General features: G+C 38.2%; 1 protein-coding gene across 4 annotated transcripts in view; it reads left to right on the forward strand.

Annotated features, from left to right (window-relative positions):
- The window catches only part of FNBP1L (formin binding protein 1 like), a 157,270-nt gene that overhangs the window by 82,561 nt on the left and 61,165 nt on the right, over window positions 1–13,544 (forward strand). For all 4 annotated transcript variants that reach the window (XM_036998082.2, XM_036998084.2, XM_073234309.1 and 1 more), the window contains one exon: window positions 9,919–10,034. In XM_036998082.2, the coding sequence (XP_036853977.2) occupies window positions 9,919–10,034 (116 nt within the window). The remainder of the gene's footprint in view (window positions 1–9,918; window positions 10,035–13,544) is intronic.

Here is a 13,544-nt window from a genome sequence, read left to right on the forward strand (position 1 = left end):
GATTTATTAGGAGTCTTATAAAGAGTTTAAGCATTCATTCAGTGTGTGTTTGTATTAGGCAATTCCTAACTTTGAAATATTTAACTTGTTCCCTTCATCAAAGCTCCCCAGTGACCAAAAGTTTTTTTCAAGCCTTACAGTTCCCTCCTGGTGAGAGAAATGCATCATTTTTAATAACAGTATTTGTAACAGTTATTCATTTGGATACTAATAATATAAAAGTGGCTATGATTTTAAGAGATGATCTTTCTAGCCCCATCCCATTTTGGTTGCTAGCCAGTTGTGGGCTAATCATTTAAACATTCTGGGCATCAGCTTCTATATTTATAAAATGAAAGGTCTGAGACTATTACTTACTAATCAACATTAATTACTAAATAAATAATGGTGTATTGTGGTAGAAAGTGAGATTTGGAATCAGAATGGTTGAATTCCTTAATTTCAAAAACTTGATTTCCTTATTTGTAAAATGCCCGACAATAGGGGTAAGTGACACCTAGTAATATATGTGGAAACACTGTAAGCAGTGCATTCAAACAGCAAGTAAATGTCTTGTATGTTAGACTGCATGATGAAGTTCGTTTCTTTTCTTTTGGTTTTAACACTGATTAATGTCAATGAAATGAATATGCATCTGATAAAAATACTAAAATCATGTGAGCAGATGAAACTTGTTTGAATGATTGCTTGGAAACTGGCATATGAAAATGAAAACTAAACTTGTATTTTGTTATGTTTCTTGGATTCAGAGTAAAGAAACCAACTGCATGGTGAAGTTCTTCTGTAATTTCAAAATAGAGATGTTTTTGTTGAGTTTTCTCCTTAAAGAAAAATTAAGTATTGACACAAGAACAGTCCCATAGACCAATGGAACAGACCAGAGAGTCCCAGATATAAACCCAACTATAGGTGGTCAATTAATATACGATAAAGGAGCTATGGACATACAATGGGGAAATGACAGCCTCTTCAACAACTGGTGTTGGCAAAACTGCATACAAGAGAATGAAACTGGATTAGTCTATCCCCATACACAAAAGTAACTCAAAATGAATCAAAGACCTGAATGTAACTCATGAAACCATAAAACTCTTAGAGGATAACATAGGCAAAAATCTCTTGAATATAACATGAACAACTTTTTTCTGAATGCATCTCCTCAAGCAAGGGAAACAAAAGCAAAAATGAACACGTGGGACTACATCAAACTAAAAAGTTTCTGTACAGCAAATGACACCATCAACAGAACAAAAAGGCATCCTACAGTATGGGAGAATATATCTCTAAACAAGATATCTGACAAGGGATTAACATCCAAAATACATAAAGAACTCACCTCAACACCAAAAAAGCAAATAACCCGATTAAAAAATGGGTGGAGGATCTGAACAGACACTTCTCCAAAGAAGAAATTCAGATGGGCAACAGGCACATGAAAAGATGCTCCTCATCACTAACTATCAGGGGTATAACCTCATACCAGTTAGAATGGCCAGTATCAAAAAGACTAAGAACAACAAGTGCTGGTGAGGATGTGGAGAAAGGGGAACCCTCCTACATTGCTGGTGGGAATGTAAGCTAATTCAACCATTGTGGAGCAATATGGAGGTTCCTTAAAAAACTAAAAATAGAAATACCATTTGACTGAGGAATTCCACTCCTAGGAATTTACCCAAAGAATATAATTTCTCAGATTCAAAAGGACATATGCACCCCTATGTTTACTGCAGCACTATTTACAATAGCTAAGATATGGAAGCTACCTAAGTGTCCATCAGTAAATGAATGGATAAAGAAGAGGTGGTACATATACACAATGGAATATTATTCAGCCATTAGAAAGAAACAAATCCTACAATTTGCAACAACATGGATGGAGTTGGAGGATATTATGCTCAGTGAAATAAGCCAGGTGGAGAAAGACAAGTACCAAATGATTTCCCTCATTTGTAGAGTATAACAACAAAGCAAAACTGAAGGAAAAAAACAGCAACAGACTCACAGACTCCCAAGAAAGGGACTAGCGGTTACCAAAGGGTGTAGGGGTGGGCAGGGAGGGAGAAGGGGATTCAGGGGTATTATGATTGGCACACATCGTGTGGGGAGGTTGGGGAAGACAGTGTAGCAGAGAAGGTAAATAGGGACTCTGTGGCATGTTACTACACTGATGGGCAGTTAATGTAATGGGCTATGGGGGGACACGATAACATGGGTGAATGTAGTAACCACATTGTTTTTTCATGTGAAACCTTCATAATAGTGTATATTAATAGTAACTTAATAGAAAAATAAAAATAAATACCTAGTAAAATTACAGAATTTAAAATGAATGTTCACTGAATATTTTAATATTTCAAGCACCAGTCTTATTTGGATCTCCTAACTATTACTTTAGCTTTTTATTATTTACACAAATGTTCAGTGTAGTGATACAGCTGCACCATATGCGGTTTCTTCCATGTGGCCAAATCCTGGGCTACAAGTCTGTGACAAATAGTGGGAATGTAGAGGTATCCCTGTGGAAGGACAGTGAATATCCACTGCTGGCTTTCCCTTTTTTTAAATATTTTTTTTATTAAAAAATTTTTAAAAAAATTTTGTTACCATTAATCTACAATTACATGAAGAACATTACATTTACTAGGCTCTCCCCTACCCCAAGTCCCTCCCCACAAACCCCATTACAGTCATTGTCCATCAGCATAGTAAGATGTTGTAGAATCACTACTTGTCTTCTCTGTGTTGCACAGCCCTCCCCTTTCCCCCACCCCCCACGTTGTACATGCTAATCATAAAGTCCTCTTTATTCTTCCCTGCCCTTATCCCTCCCTACCTCCCATTCTCTCCAGTCTCTTTCCCTTTGGTAACTGATAGTCCATTCTTGGATTCTGTGATTCTGCTATTGTTCTGTTCCTTCAGTTTTTCCTTTGTTCTTATAGTCCACAGATGAGTGAAATCATTTGGTATTTGTCTTTCTCCGCTTGCCTTATTTCACTGAGCATAATACCCTCTAGCTCCATCCACGTTGTTGCAAATTGTAGGATTTGTTTTCTTCTTATGGCTGAATAATATTCCATTGTGTATATGTACCACATCTTCTTCATCCATTCATCTACTGATGGACACTTAGGTTGCTTCCATTTCTTGGCTATTGTAAATAGTGCTGCGGTAAACATAGGGGTGCATCTGTCTTTTTCAAACTGGAGTGCTGCATTCTTAGGGTAAATTCCTAGAATTGAAATTCCTGGGTCAAATGGTAAGGCTATTTTGAGCATTTTGAGGAACCTTCATACTGCTTTCCACAATGGTTGAACTAATTTACATTCCCACCAGCAGTGTAGGAGGGTTCTCCTTTCTCCACAACCTCGCCAACATTTGTTGTTGTTTGTCTTTTGGATGGGAGCCATCCTTACTGGTGTGAGGTGATATCTCATTGTGGTTTTAATTTGCATTTCTCTGATAATTAGCGATGTGGAGCATCTTTTCATGTGCCTGTTGGCCATCTGAATTTCTTCTTTGGAAAACTGTTCAGCTCTTCTGCCCATTTTTTAATTGGATTGTTCACTTTTTGTTTGTTGAGGTGTGTGAGCTCTTTATATATTTTGGATGTCTAGCCTTTATGGGATCTGTCATTTACGAATATATTCTCCCATACTGTAGGGTACCTTTTTGTTCTATTGATGGTGTCCTTTGCTGTACAGAAGCTTTTTAGCTTGTTATAGTCCCACTTTTTCATTTTTGCTTCTGTTTTCCTTGCCCAGGGAGATATGTTCATGAAGAAGTCGCTAATGTTTATGTTCAAGAGATTTTTGCCTATGTTTTTTTCGAAGAGTTTTATGATTTCATGACTTACATTCAGGTCTTTGATCCATTTTGAATTTACTTTTGTGTATGGGGTTAGACAATGATCCAGTTTCATTCTCTTACATGTAGGTGTCCAGTTTTGCCAGCACCATCTGTTGAAGAGAATGTCATTTCCTCATTGTATGTTCATGGCTCCTTTATCGAATATTAATTGACCATATATATATTTGGGTTAATGTCTGGAGTCTCTCATCTGTTCCACTGTGGCTCTGTTCTTGTGCCAGTACCAAATTGTCTTGATTACTATGGCTTTGTAGTAGACCTTAAAGTTGGGGAGTGAGACCCCCCCACTTTATTCTTCCTTCTCAGGATTGCTTTGGCTATTTGGGGTCTTTGGCATTTCCATATGAATTTTTGAACTATTTGTTCCAGCTCGTTGAAGAATGTTGTTGGTGATTTGGTAGGGATTGCATCAAATCTGTATATTGCTTTGGGCAGGATGGCCATTTTGACTATATTAATTCTTCGTAGCCAGGAGCATGGGATGAGTTTCCATTTGTTAGTGTCCTCTTCAATTTCTCTTAAGAGTGTCTTACAGTTTTCAGAGTATAGGTCTTTCACTTCTTTGGTTAGGTGTATTCCTAGGTATTTTATTCTTTTTGATGCAATTGTGAATGGAATTATTTTCCTGATTTCTCTTTGTATTCGTTCATTGGTAGTGTACAGGAAAGCCACAGATTTCTGTGTGTTAATTTTGTATCCTGCAACTTTGCTGTATTCTGATATCAGTTCCAGGAGTTTTGGAGTGGATCCTTAGGGATTTTTATGTACAATAGCATGTCATCTGCAGATAGTGACAGTTTAACTTCTTCTTTACCAATATGGATTCCTTGTATTTCTTTGTTTTGTCTAATTGCCATGGCTAGGACCTCCAGTACTATGTTAAATAACAGTGGGGAGAGTGGGCATCCCTGTCTTGTTCCTGATCTCAGAAGAAAAGCTTTCAGCTTCTCGCTGTTCAGTATGATGTTGACTGTGGGTTTATCATATATGGCCTTTATTATGTTGTGGTACTTGCCCTCTATACCCATTTTGCTGAGAGTTTTTATCATGAATGGATGTTGAATTTTGTCGAATGCTTTTTCAGCATCTGTGGAGATGATCATGTGGTTTTTGTCCTTTTTGTTTATGTGGTGGATGATGTTGATGGATTTTCGAATGTTGTACCATCCTTGCATCCCTGGGATGAATCCCACTTGGTCATGGTGTATGATCCTTTTGATGTATTTTTGAATTCGGTTTGCTAATATTTTGTTGTATATTTTTGCATCTACATTCATCAGGGATATTGGCCTGTAATTTTCTTTTTTCGTGGGGTCTTTGCCTCGTTTTGGTATTAGGGTGATGTTGGCTTCATAGAATGAGTTTGGGAGTATTCCCTCCTCTTCTATTTTTTGGAAAACTTTAAGGAGAATGGGTATTATATCTTCTCTGTATGTCTGATAAAACTCTGAGGTAAATCCATCTGGCCCGGGGTTTTGTTCTTGGGTAGTTTTTTGATTACCGCTTCAATTTCTTTGCTGGTAATTGGGTTTTTTAGATTTTGTGTTTCTTCCTTAGTCAGTCTTGGAAGGTTGTATTTTTCTAGGAAGTTGTCCATTTCTTCTAAGTGTTTCAGCTTCTTAGCATATAGGTTTTCATAGTAGTCTCTAATAATTCTTTGTATTTCTGTGGGGTCCATCGTGATGTTTCCTTTCTCATTTCTATTTCTGTTGATGTGTATTGATTCTCTTTTTCTCTTAATAAGTCTGGCTAGAGGCTTATCTATTTTGTTTATTTTCTCAAAGAAGCAGCTCTTGGTTTCATTGATTTTTTTCTATTTTATTCTTCTCAATTTTATTTATTTCTTCTCTGATCTTTATTATGTCCCTCCTTCTGCTGACTTCAGGCCTCATTTGTTCTTTTTCCAATTTTGATAATTGTGACGTTAGGCTATTCATTTGGGTTTGTTCTTCCTTCTTTAAATATGCCTAGATTGCTATATACTTTCCTCTTAAGACTGCTCTTGCTGCGTCCCACAGAAGTTGGAGCTGTGTGTTGTTGTCATTTATTTCCATATATTGCTGGATCTCCATTTTAATGTGGTCGTTGATCCATTGACTGTTTAGAAGCGTGTTGTTAAGCCTCCATGTATTTGTGAGCCTTTTTGCTTTCTTGATACAATTTATTTCTAGTTTTATACTGTTGTGGTCTGAAAAGTTGGTTGGTAGAATTTCAATCTTTTTGAATTTACTGAGGCTCTTTTTCTGGCCTAGTATGTGGTCTATTCTGGAGAATGTTCCATGTGCACTTGAGAAGAATGTGTATCCTGTTGCTTTTGGGTGTAGAGTTCTATAGATGCCTATTAGGTCCATCTGTCCTAGTGTGTTGTTCAGTGCCTCTGTGTCCTTACTTATTTTCTGTCTGGTAGATCTGCCCTTTGGAGTCAATGGTGTGTTGAAGTCTCCTAAGATGAATGCATTGCATTCTATTTCCTTCTTTAGTTCTGTTAGTATTTGTTTCACATATGCTGGTGCTCCTGTGTTGGGTGCATATATATTTATACTGGTTATATCCTCTTGTTGGACTGAGCCCTTTATCATTATGTAATGTCCTTCTTTATCTCTTGTTACTTTCTTTGTTTTGAAGTTTGTTTTGTCTGATACTAGTACTGCAATACCTGCTTTTTTCCCCTATTGTTTGCATGAAATATCTTTTTCCATCCCTTGACTTTAAGTCAGTTCATGTCTTGGGTTTGAGGTGAGTCTCTTGTAAGCAGCATATAGATGGGTCTTGTTTTTTTATCCATTTAGTGACTCTACGTGTTTTGATGAGTGCATTCAGTCCATTTACATTTAGGGTGATTATCGATAGGTATGTACTTATTGCCATTTCAGGCTTTAGATTCATGGTTATCAAACGTTACAGGTCACTTTCCTTACTATCTGAGAGTCTCACTTAAGTCACTTAGTATGCTGTTACAAACACAATCTAAAGGTTCTTTTCTATTTCTCCTCCTTTTTCTTCCTCCTTCATTCTTATATATATTAGGCATTAAATTTTGTATTTTGTCTATCCCTTGATTGACTTTGGGGATAGTCAATTTAATTTTGCATTTGCCTCACAATCAGCTGCTCCACCCTCCCTACCGTGGTTTTACTATCTCTGGTGACAGTTATCCAACCCTAGGAACACTTCCATCTATAGCAGTCCCTCCAAAATATACTGCAGTGATGGTTTATGGGAGGTAAACTCTCTCAGCTTTTGCTTATCTGGAAATTGTTTAATCCCTCCTTCAAATTTAAATGATAATCTTGCTGGATAAAGTAATCTTGGTTCCAGGCCCTTCTGCTTCATGGCATTAAATACATCATGCCACTCCCTTCTGGCCTGTAAGGTTTCTGCTGACAAGTCTGATGTTAGTCTGATGGGCTTTCCTTTGTATGTGATCTTATTTCTGCCTCTGGCTGCTTTTAACAGTCTGTCCTTATCCTTGATCTTTCCCATTTTAATTACTATGTGTCTTGCTGATGTCTTCCTTGGGTCCTTTGTGTTGGGGGATCTGTGGATCTCCATGGCCTGACAGACTATGTCCTTCCCCAGATTGGGGAAGTTTTCAGCAACTAACTCCTCAAAGACACTTTCTATCCCTTTCTCTCTCTCTCTTCTTCTTCTGGTATCCCTATAATGCGAGTATTGTTCTGCTTGGATTGGTCACACAGTTCTCTCAATATTCTTTCATTTTTAGAGATCCTTTTTTCTCTCTATGCCTCAGCTTCTTTGTATTCCTCTTCTCTGGTTTCTATTTCATTTAGTGTCTCCTCCACCGTATCCAACCTGCTTTTAATACCCTCCATCGTGTTCTTTAATGATTGGATCTCTGACCTGAATTCATTCCTGAATTCTTGGATGTCTCTCTGTACCTCCATTAGGATGTTGATGATTTTTATTTTGAACTCCCTTTCAGGAAGAATCACAAGGTCCAGATCATTTAAATCTTTCTCAGGAGTTGTATTAACAATTTTACTCTGGACAAGGTTACTTTGGCGTTTCCTGTTTGTATATGGCGCCCTCTAGTGTCCAGAAGGTGTAGTCTCTGGAGCTGCTCAGCCCCTGAAGCAATGTTGGGGGTCCCAGGGGAGTAGTACTGGTGCCTGGGGGAGGAAAGAGCTGTTCCCCGCCTCCCGGCTACTGTGCCTGTCTACACTGCCTTTTGCCAGTGGGCCGGTCACACAGGTATAAGTTTTTTTCCCAGAGCAGCCAGATATGGATCCTTACTTTCACAAGCAGCCGGAATCCCAGTCTCCCCAGGAACTCTACCTGTATTAACTTTCCAACCCAGTAGTCATGTGAGTCTCATGAAAGCACCATGAAATGCAGGTTTGTGCTCCCAGAGCAGATCTCCGCAGCTAGGTTTCTGCAGTCTCAAGCCTTCCACTCCCTCCCTGCTCTGTTTCTCTTCCTCCTGCGGGTGAGCTGGGGGTGGGGGAGGGGCTTGGGTCCCACAGAGCCACAGCTCTGGTACTTACCCGTTCACTGAGGTCTGCTCTTTTCTCCTGTTGTGTGCAGTCTGGTGCCGTCCTCTTTCCTGTTGCTCTTCAGGAGTAGTTGCGCCAACTATATTTTCTATTTGTATCCAGTTTTAGGAGGAAGCCTCTGTCTCTCCTCTCACGCCGCCATCTTTAATCCCATCTGGCTTTCCCTTTTGAAGGCAGACTGTTCCTGACTTTCCTGTGCTATGTCAATAGAGAAGAAAGCATTAGCGAGGTCCACAACATAATGATACGATCGTAGTTCATGACTGAGTGTGTTCATAAGGGCTGGTATAGAGGGGACAGCAGCATGGAAAGGGGTTTTGACTTTATTCAATTCCCTATATTCCACAGTCATACACCAGGAGCCGTGTGGCATTTTCATTTGCCACACACTGGGGAATTAAGAGGAGTATGAGTGGGCTTTATGATGCCCACCTTCTCCAACTCCTCTAGTGTTTCTCTTATTTCCTGTGTCCCCCAGGCAATTTATATTACTTATTATTTGTCAATTGCAGAGGTACAGGCAGAGCTATAGTTGGGTGCTTAGCATGTCTTCTCAGAAATGCCTTCTCCACATGTACCCTCAGTCTAAACTCACCTGCAGTGGTCTGTCACCATGGATGGACCTTTCAGGTTATCTACCCCCAAAATATTTATGCTTTTTTCACTCTGATTGACTTACCCCATAGCCATCTATCACAGCAGAGGTCCAAGGAAAACTCTCAGGGTTGCCGTAAATCAGAGAACAGTCAGCTCTAACACTAGTGCCAGGACACATTGTACATTCACAGGGGACCAATGAATTGTTAATTCTACATGTGGTCTCCAGTCCCCACCATCTCCCCCGCAAAGTGGGGACCTTGACCCCCCTAGTTGATCTGTGATGCAGAACACTTAGTGACATCACCATAATCCCACTGAGTTGGGACTCCCATTTTAAGATGGAAAATGTTCAAAAAGCCTTGTTTTTTTGCCCAATGTTAAATATCTGGTGAATTCCGAGCCCAGAATTTGAACCCAGGTAGATCTGATTCTGGTGAGCTGAACGGTTCTTCATTGAGTATCTGTTACAGTTCCAAACGTGGTACTTATTAAGCCTGTTCAGTTCTGAGAGTTGAATAATACATGGTTCCTGCCCTCAATATAATATGGCAAATAAATAAGGTAGTAATTTTTAGGAAACCTTGGAGACTCTGAGAAAGACCACTGCTCTCAGTCTGAGAGTTCATGGCCATTTTCTAGGAAACTAAATCTCAGAGGAGGAATCAAGAATTAATTGTGAGAAGGTGACTAGGGATAGATGTTGCATCCAGAGAGAACCACATGTGTAAGGGCATGGCAGCATAAAGTAGCATGATTTATACTGAGGAACGTATTTCTGTTTGAGTCTTGAAAGGATGAGGTGTATGTGAGTAGCAGAAGAGCCTATATTTTTCCTTTTATACCTCATTGCTTCTCTGGACAAGTAACAGAAGCTAGTTAATATATTTGTGGATAAAATTTTAGACTTTTCAATGTGTTTTTATCTTCTTTTTTCCAGGATCAGTTTGACAGCTTAGACAAGCATACACAATGGGGAATTGACTTCTTGGAAAGATATGCCAAATTCGTCAAAGAGAGGATAGAAATTGAGCAAAATTATGCAAAACAATTGAGGTAAGTTGATTTTTTTCCCCCTAGTTCTCAGAAATGAAATTAAATGTTTAAATAATTGGACATGAGATAAATGTGATATACCAGAGGTAAATTCTATGTTTGTCATCAGAATTAGATTGAATTAGGTAACTGGTTTGTTTTAATGATTGTTCTAACTATGTACATTGCCTAGTATCACAAGGAATATTGGCTAGCTAGATCGTTAGTAGCTTTCATTACAGAAAGATAATTAAAATTCTAAAAGGAAGCAAAATTGCCAGGAAAAGTTAATACCTGAGTATTAATTCTGTGCTTTACAGTTTTATTTCCCTGTAACCTTTTGCATGAGTAATCTTTCTAAAACACTGAAGATTTATTCCATTTCTTCAGTTTTTTCAGTGTTTTTAAGACTTGGAAATTGTGCTGAGCTGACTTTCTGTCAAAAATCAGATACCTATTACTGATGAAAATGACTTTGAGATATGGTTTAAAAGATAAAAGTTTTAAAGGGAAAATTTTAGTCTTAAAGCAAATGAAATTGAAGAATTTGTTCAAGCAGGAAAGCATTGTTAGGCCCAACTAGACAAGTAGGTTTGGTAGAATTTGTTCAATAAAAATGGTGCTAGAAGTCTGAAGACTCGAAGACAATATAAGGTTCTAACCTACGTTGCAAGTGACAGAAAAGTAGCCTGCCTAAATGGAAACACATGATTGAAAAGTCCAATGTTTTGATTTAGGGTTCAAATGTAACCAGGCTTCATTTCTTGGCTTTGCTTCCCCTTGTTGCCTTTATTCTCAGGTTCCATTCAGCACAATCCTTTCTATCTCCTTAGCTTTAGATTTCATATCTTCATACCCTCACATCTTAGGGAAGAGTGATGGTCTTCTTTGTTGTACATTTTGGGGAGGAGAGAGGAAGGAAAAGGGAGGAAAGAAGAAAGTGAAAGAAGGGAGAGGAGGGTGATAGAGGGAGAGTGGAGTGCAAGCGCTATGGGATTCTTTTCTCCAGAAATACCACCAAAGGTCTCCTTTCATCATGGTGACCTTGGTTAGGGTATCCGCTTATCTTGAACAATTAACTGAGATGAGGATATTATGGTGACTTACATCTAATGATGGGGGAGGGACAGTTTCCCTAAAGAAATTTAAGGTCGGGGGTGTTACAGAAGGAAGGGGGATTTTGAGTGATAAACCGTGTATGTCACTATAGTAGTAGTGGTTCATACAATTAAATGACTGAGTGTAGGGATGGAATAGACACATGTGATGATAGATTACTTAAAATATTTTCATAATAATACATGTTATTAGACTTTTTCTGAAGCAGTGGCATCTTGCTAATTTCCTGATTCAATTCTTTCTTTTTTAATAATTGTCATGTCATTGATACACAATTTTATATTGGTTTCAGATGTACAACACTGTGGTTCAGCAGTTACCCATATTATTAAATCCTCATCCCCTCTAGTGCAATTACTGTCAACTAACAAAGATGTTACAGGATCATTGACTGTATTCTCTGTGCCGTACTACCATCCCAGTGACTGATTTATATTGTGATTGCAAATTATTGCGCCCCTTTGTCCCCTCAACCTCCTCCCCCGCAAAGAGCATCCCTCCCTTGGTAACCACTAGTCACTGCAGTGTCTGTGAGTCTGCTCCTGTTTTGTTCGTTCTGTTTTGCTTTGTTTTTATATTCCCAAAATGAGTGAAATCATATGGTATTTGTCTTTCTCTGCCTGTCTTACTTCACTGGGCATAATACCCTCTAGATCCATCTATGTTGTTGCAAAAGGCAGGATTTCTTTTCTTTTTATGGCTGAATAATATTCCATTGTGTATATGCACTACATGTTCTTTATCCATTCATCTATTGATGGACACTTAGGTTCATTCCATATCTTGGCTATTGCAAATAGTGTGACGATAAACAGGTGCATGTGTCGCTTTGAATCATGGATTTTGTTTTCGGTGGGTAAATTCCTAGAAGTGGAATTATGATTGATATTTCTATTTTTAATTTTTTGAGGAACCTCCATACTTGCTTTCCACAGTGTTTGCACCAATTTACATTCCCACGAACAGTGTAGGAGGGTTCCCATTTCTCTGCATCCTTGCCAACATTTGTTGTTTCTTTTGGATAGTGGCATTCTAACTGGTGTGAGGTGGTATCTCATAGTGGTTTTGGTTTCAATTTCCCTGATGATTAGTGATGTGGAGCATAAAGGTCCCTGCTGGCCATTTGTTTTTTTCTTTGGAGAAATCTCTGTTCTGGTTCTCTGCCCATTTTTTAAATGGGTTGTTTGTTTTTTGGGTGTTAAGGCATATGTTTTGTTTCCCTTGCCCGAAGAGATATATCCAAGAAAAAATTGCTCATGCTTATGTTCAAGAGATTTTTGTCTGTTTTCTTCTAAGAGTTTTATGGCTTCATGACTTACATTCAGGTCTTTGATCCATTTCAAGGTTACTTTTGTGTATGGAGTTAGACAGTAATCCAGGTTCATTTTCTTACATGTAACTGTACAGTTTTCCCCCCACCAGTTGTTGAAGAGGCTGTCTTTTCCCCATTCTATGTTCATGGCTCCATTATGTATATTAATTGACCATAGATGCATGGATTTATTTCTGGGCTTTCTTTTCTGTTCCATAGATCTATGGGTTTGTTCTTGTGTCAGTACCAAATTGTTTTGATTATTGTAGCTTTGTAATAGAGCTTCAATTAAAGGGAGTGTAATCCCTCTGGCTTTATTCTTTCTCAGTATTTCTTTGGCTATTTGGGGTCTTCTGTGGTTCCATATGAATTTTATAACTATTCTAGTTCATTGAAGAATGCTGTTGGTATTTTGATAGGGATTGTGCTGAATCTGCACAAATTGCTTTGTGCAGGATGGCCATTTTAACAATATGAGTTCTTCCTATCCATGAGCATGGGATAGATTTCCATTTATTGGTATCTTCCTTAATTTATGTCATGAGTGTCTTATAGTTTTCAGAGTATAGTTCTTTCACCTCTTTAGTTAGGTTTATTCTTAGGTATTTTATTCTTTTTGATGCAGTTATAACTGGAATTGTTTTCCTAAATTCTCTTTCTGCTAGTTCATTGTTAGTATATAGGAATGTGTCAGATTTCTGTATACTAATTTGTATCCTGGAACTTTGTTGATTTCAGTTACTGGCTCTAATGGTGGAGTCTTTTAAGATTTTCTGTGTATTACACAGTGTCATCTGCAAATAGTGACAATTTAACTTTTTCCCAACCAATTTGGATGCCTTTTATCTCTTTCTTCCTGATTGCTATGGCTAGGACTTCCAGTACTATGCTAAATAAAAGTGGAGAGAGTGGACATGCTTGTCTTTCCTGAGCTTAGAGGAAAAGCTTTCAGTTTTTTGCTGTTTAGTACAATGTTGACTGTGGGCTTATTGTATATGGCCTTTAATTTGTTGAGGTATGTACTCTGTATACCATTTTAAGAGTTTTTATCATGAATGGATGTTGAATTTTGTTAAATTCTTTTTCAGTATCTGTTGAGA

Source organism: Manis javanica, chromosome 4 (assembly GCF_040802235.1).
Source record: "Manis javanica isolate MJ-LG chromosome 4, MJ_LKY, whole genome shotgun sequence".
NCBI classification, from domain to species: domain Eukaryota; kingdom Metazoa; phylum Chordata; class Mammalia; order Pholidota; family Manidae; genus Manis; species Manis javanica.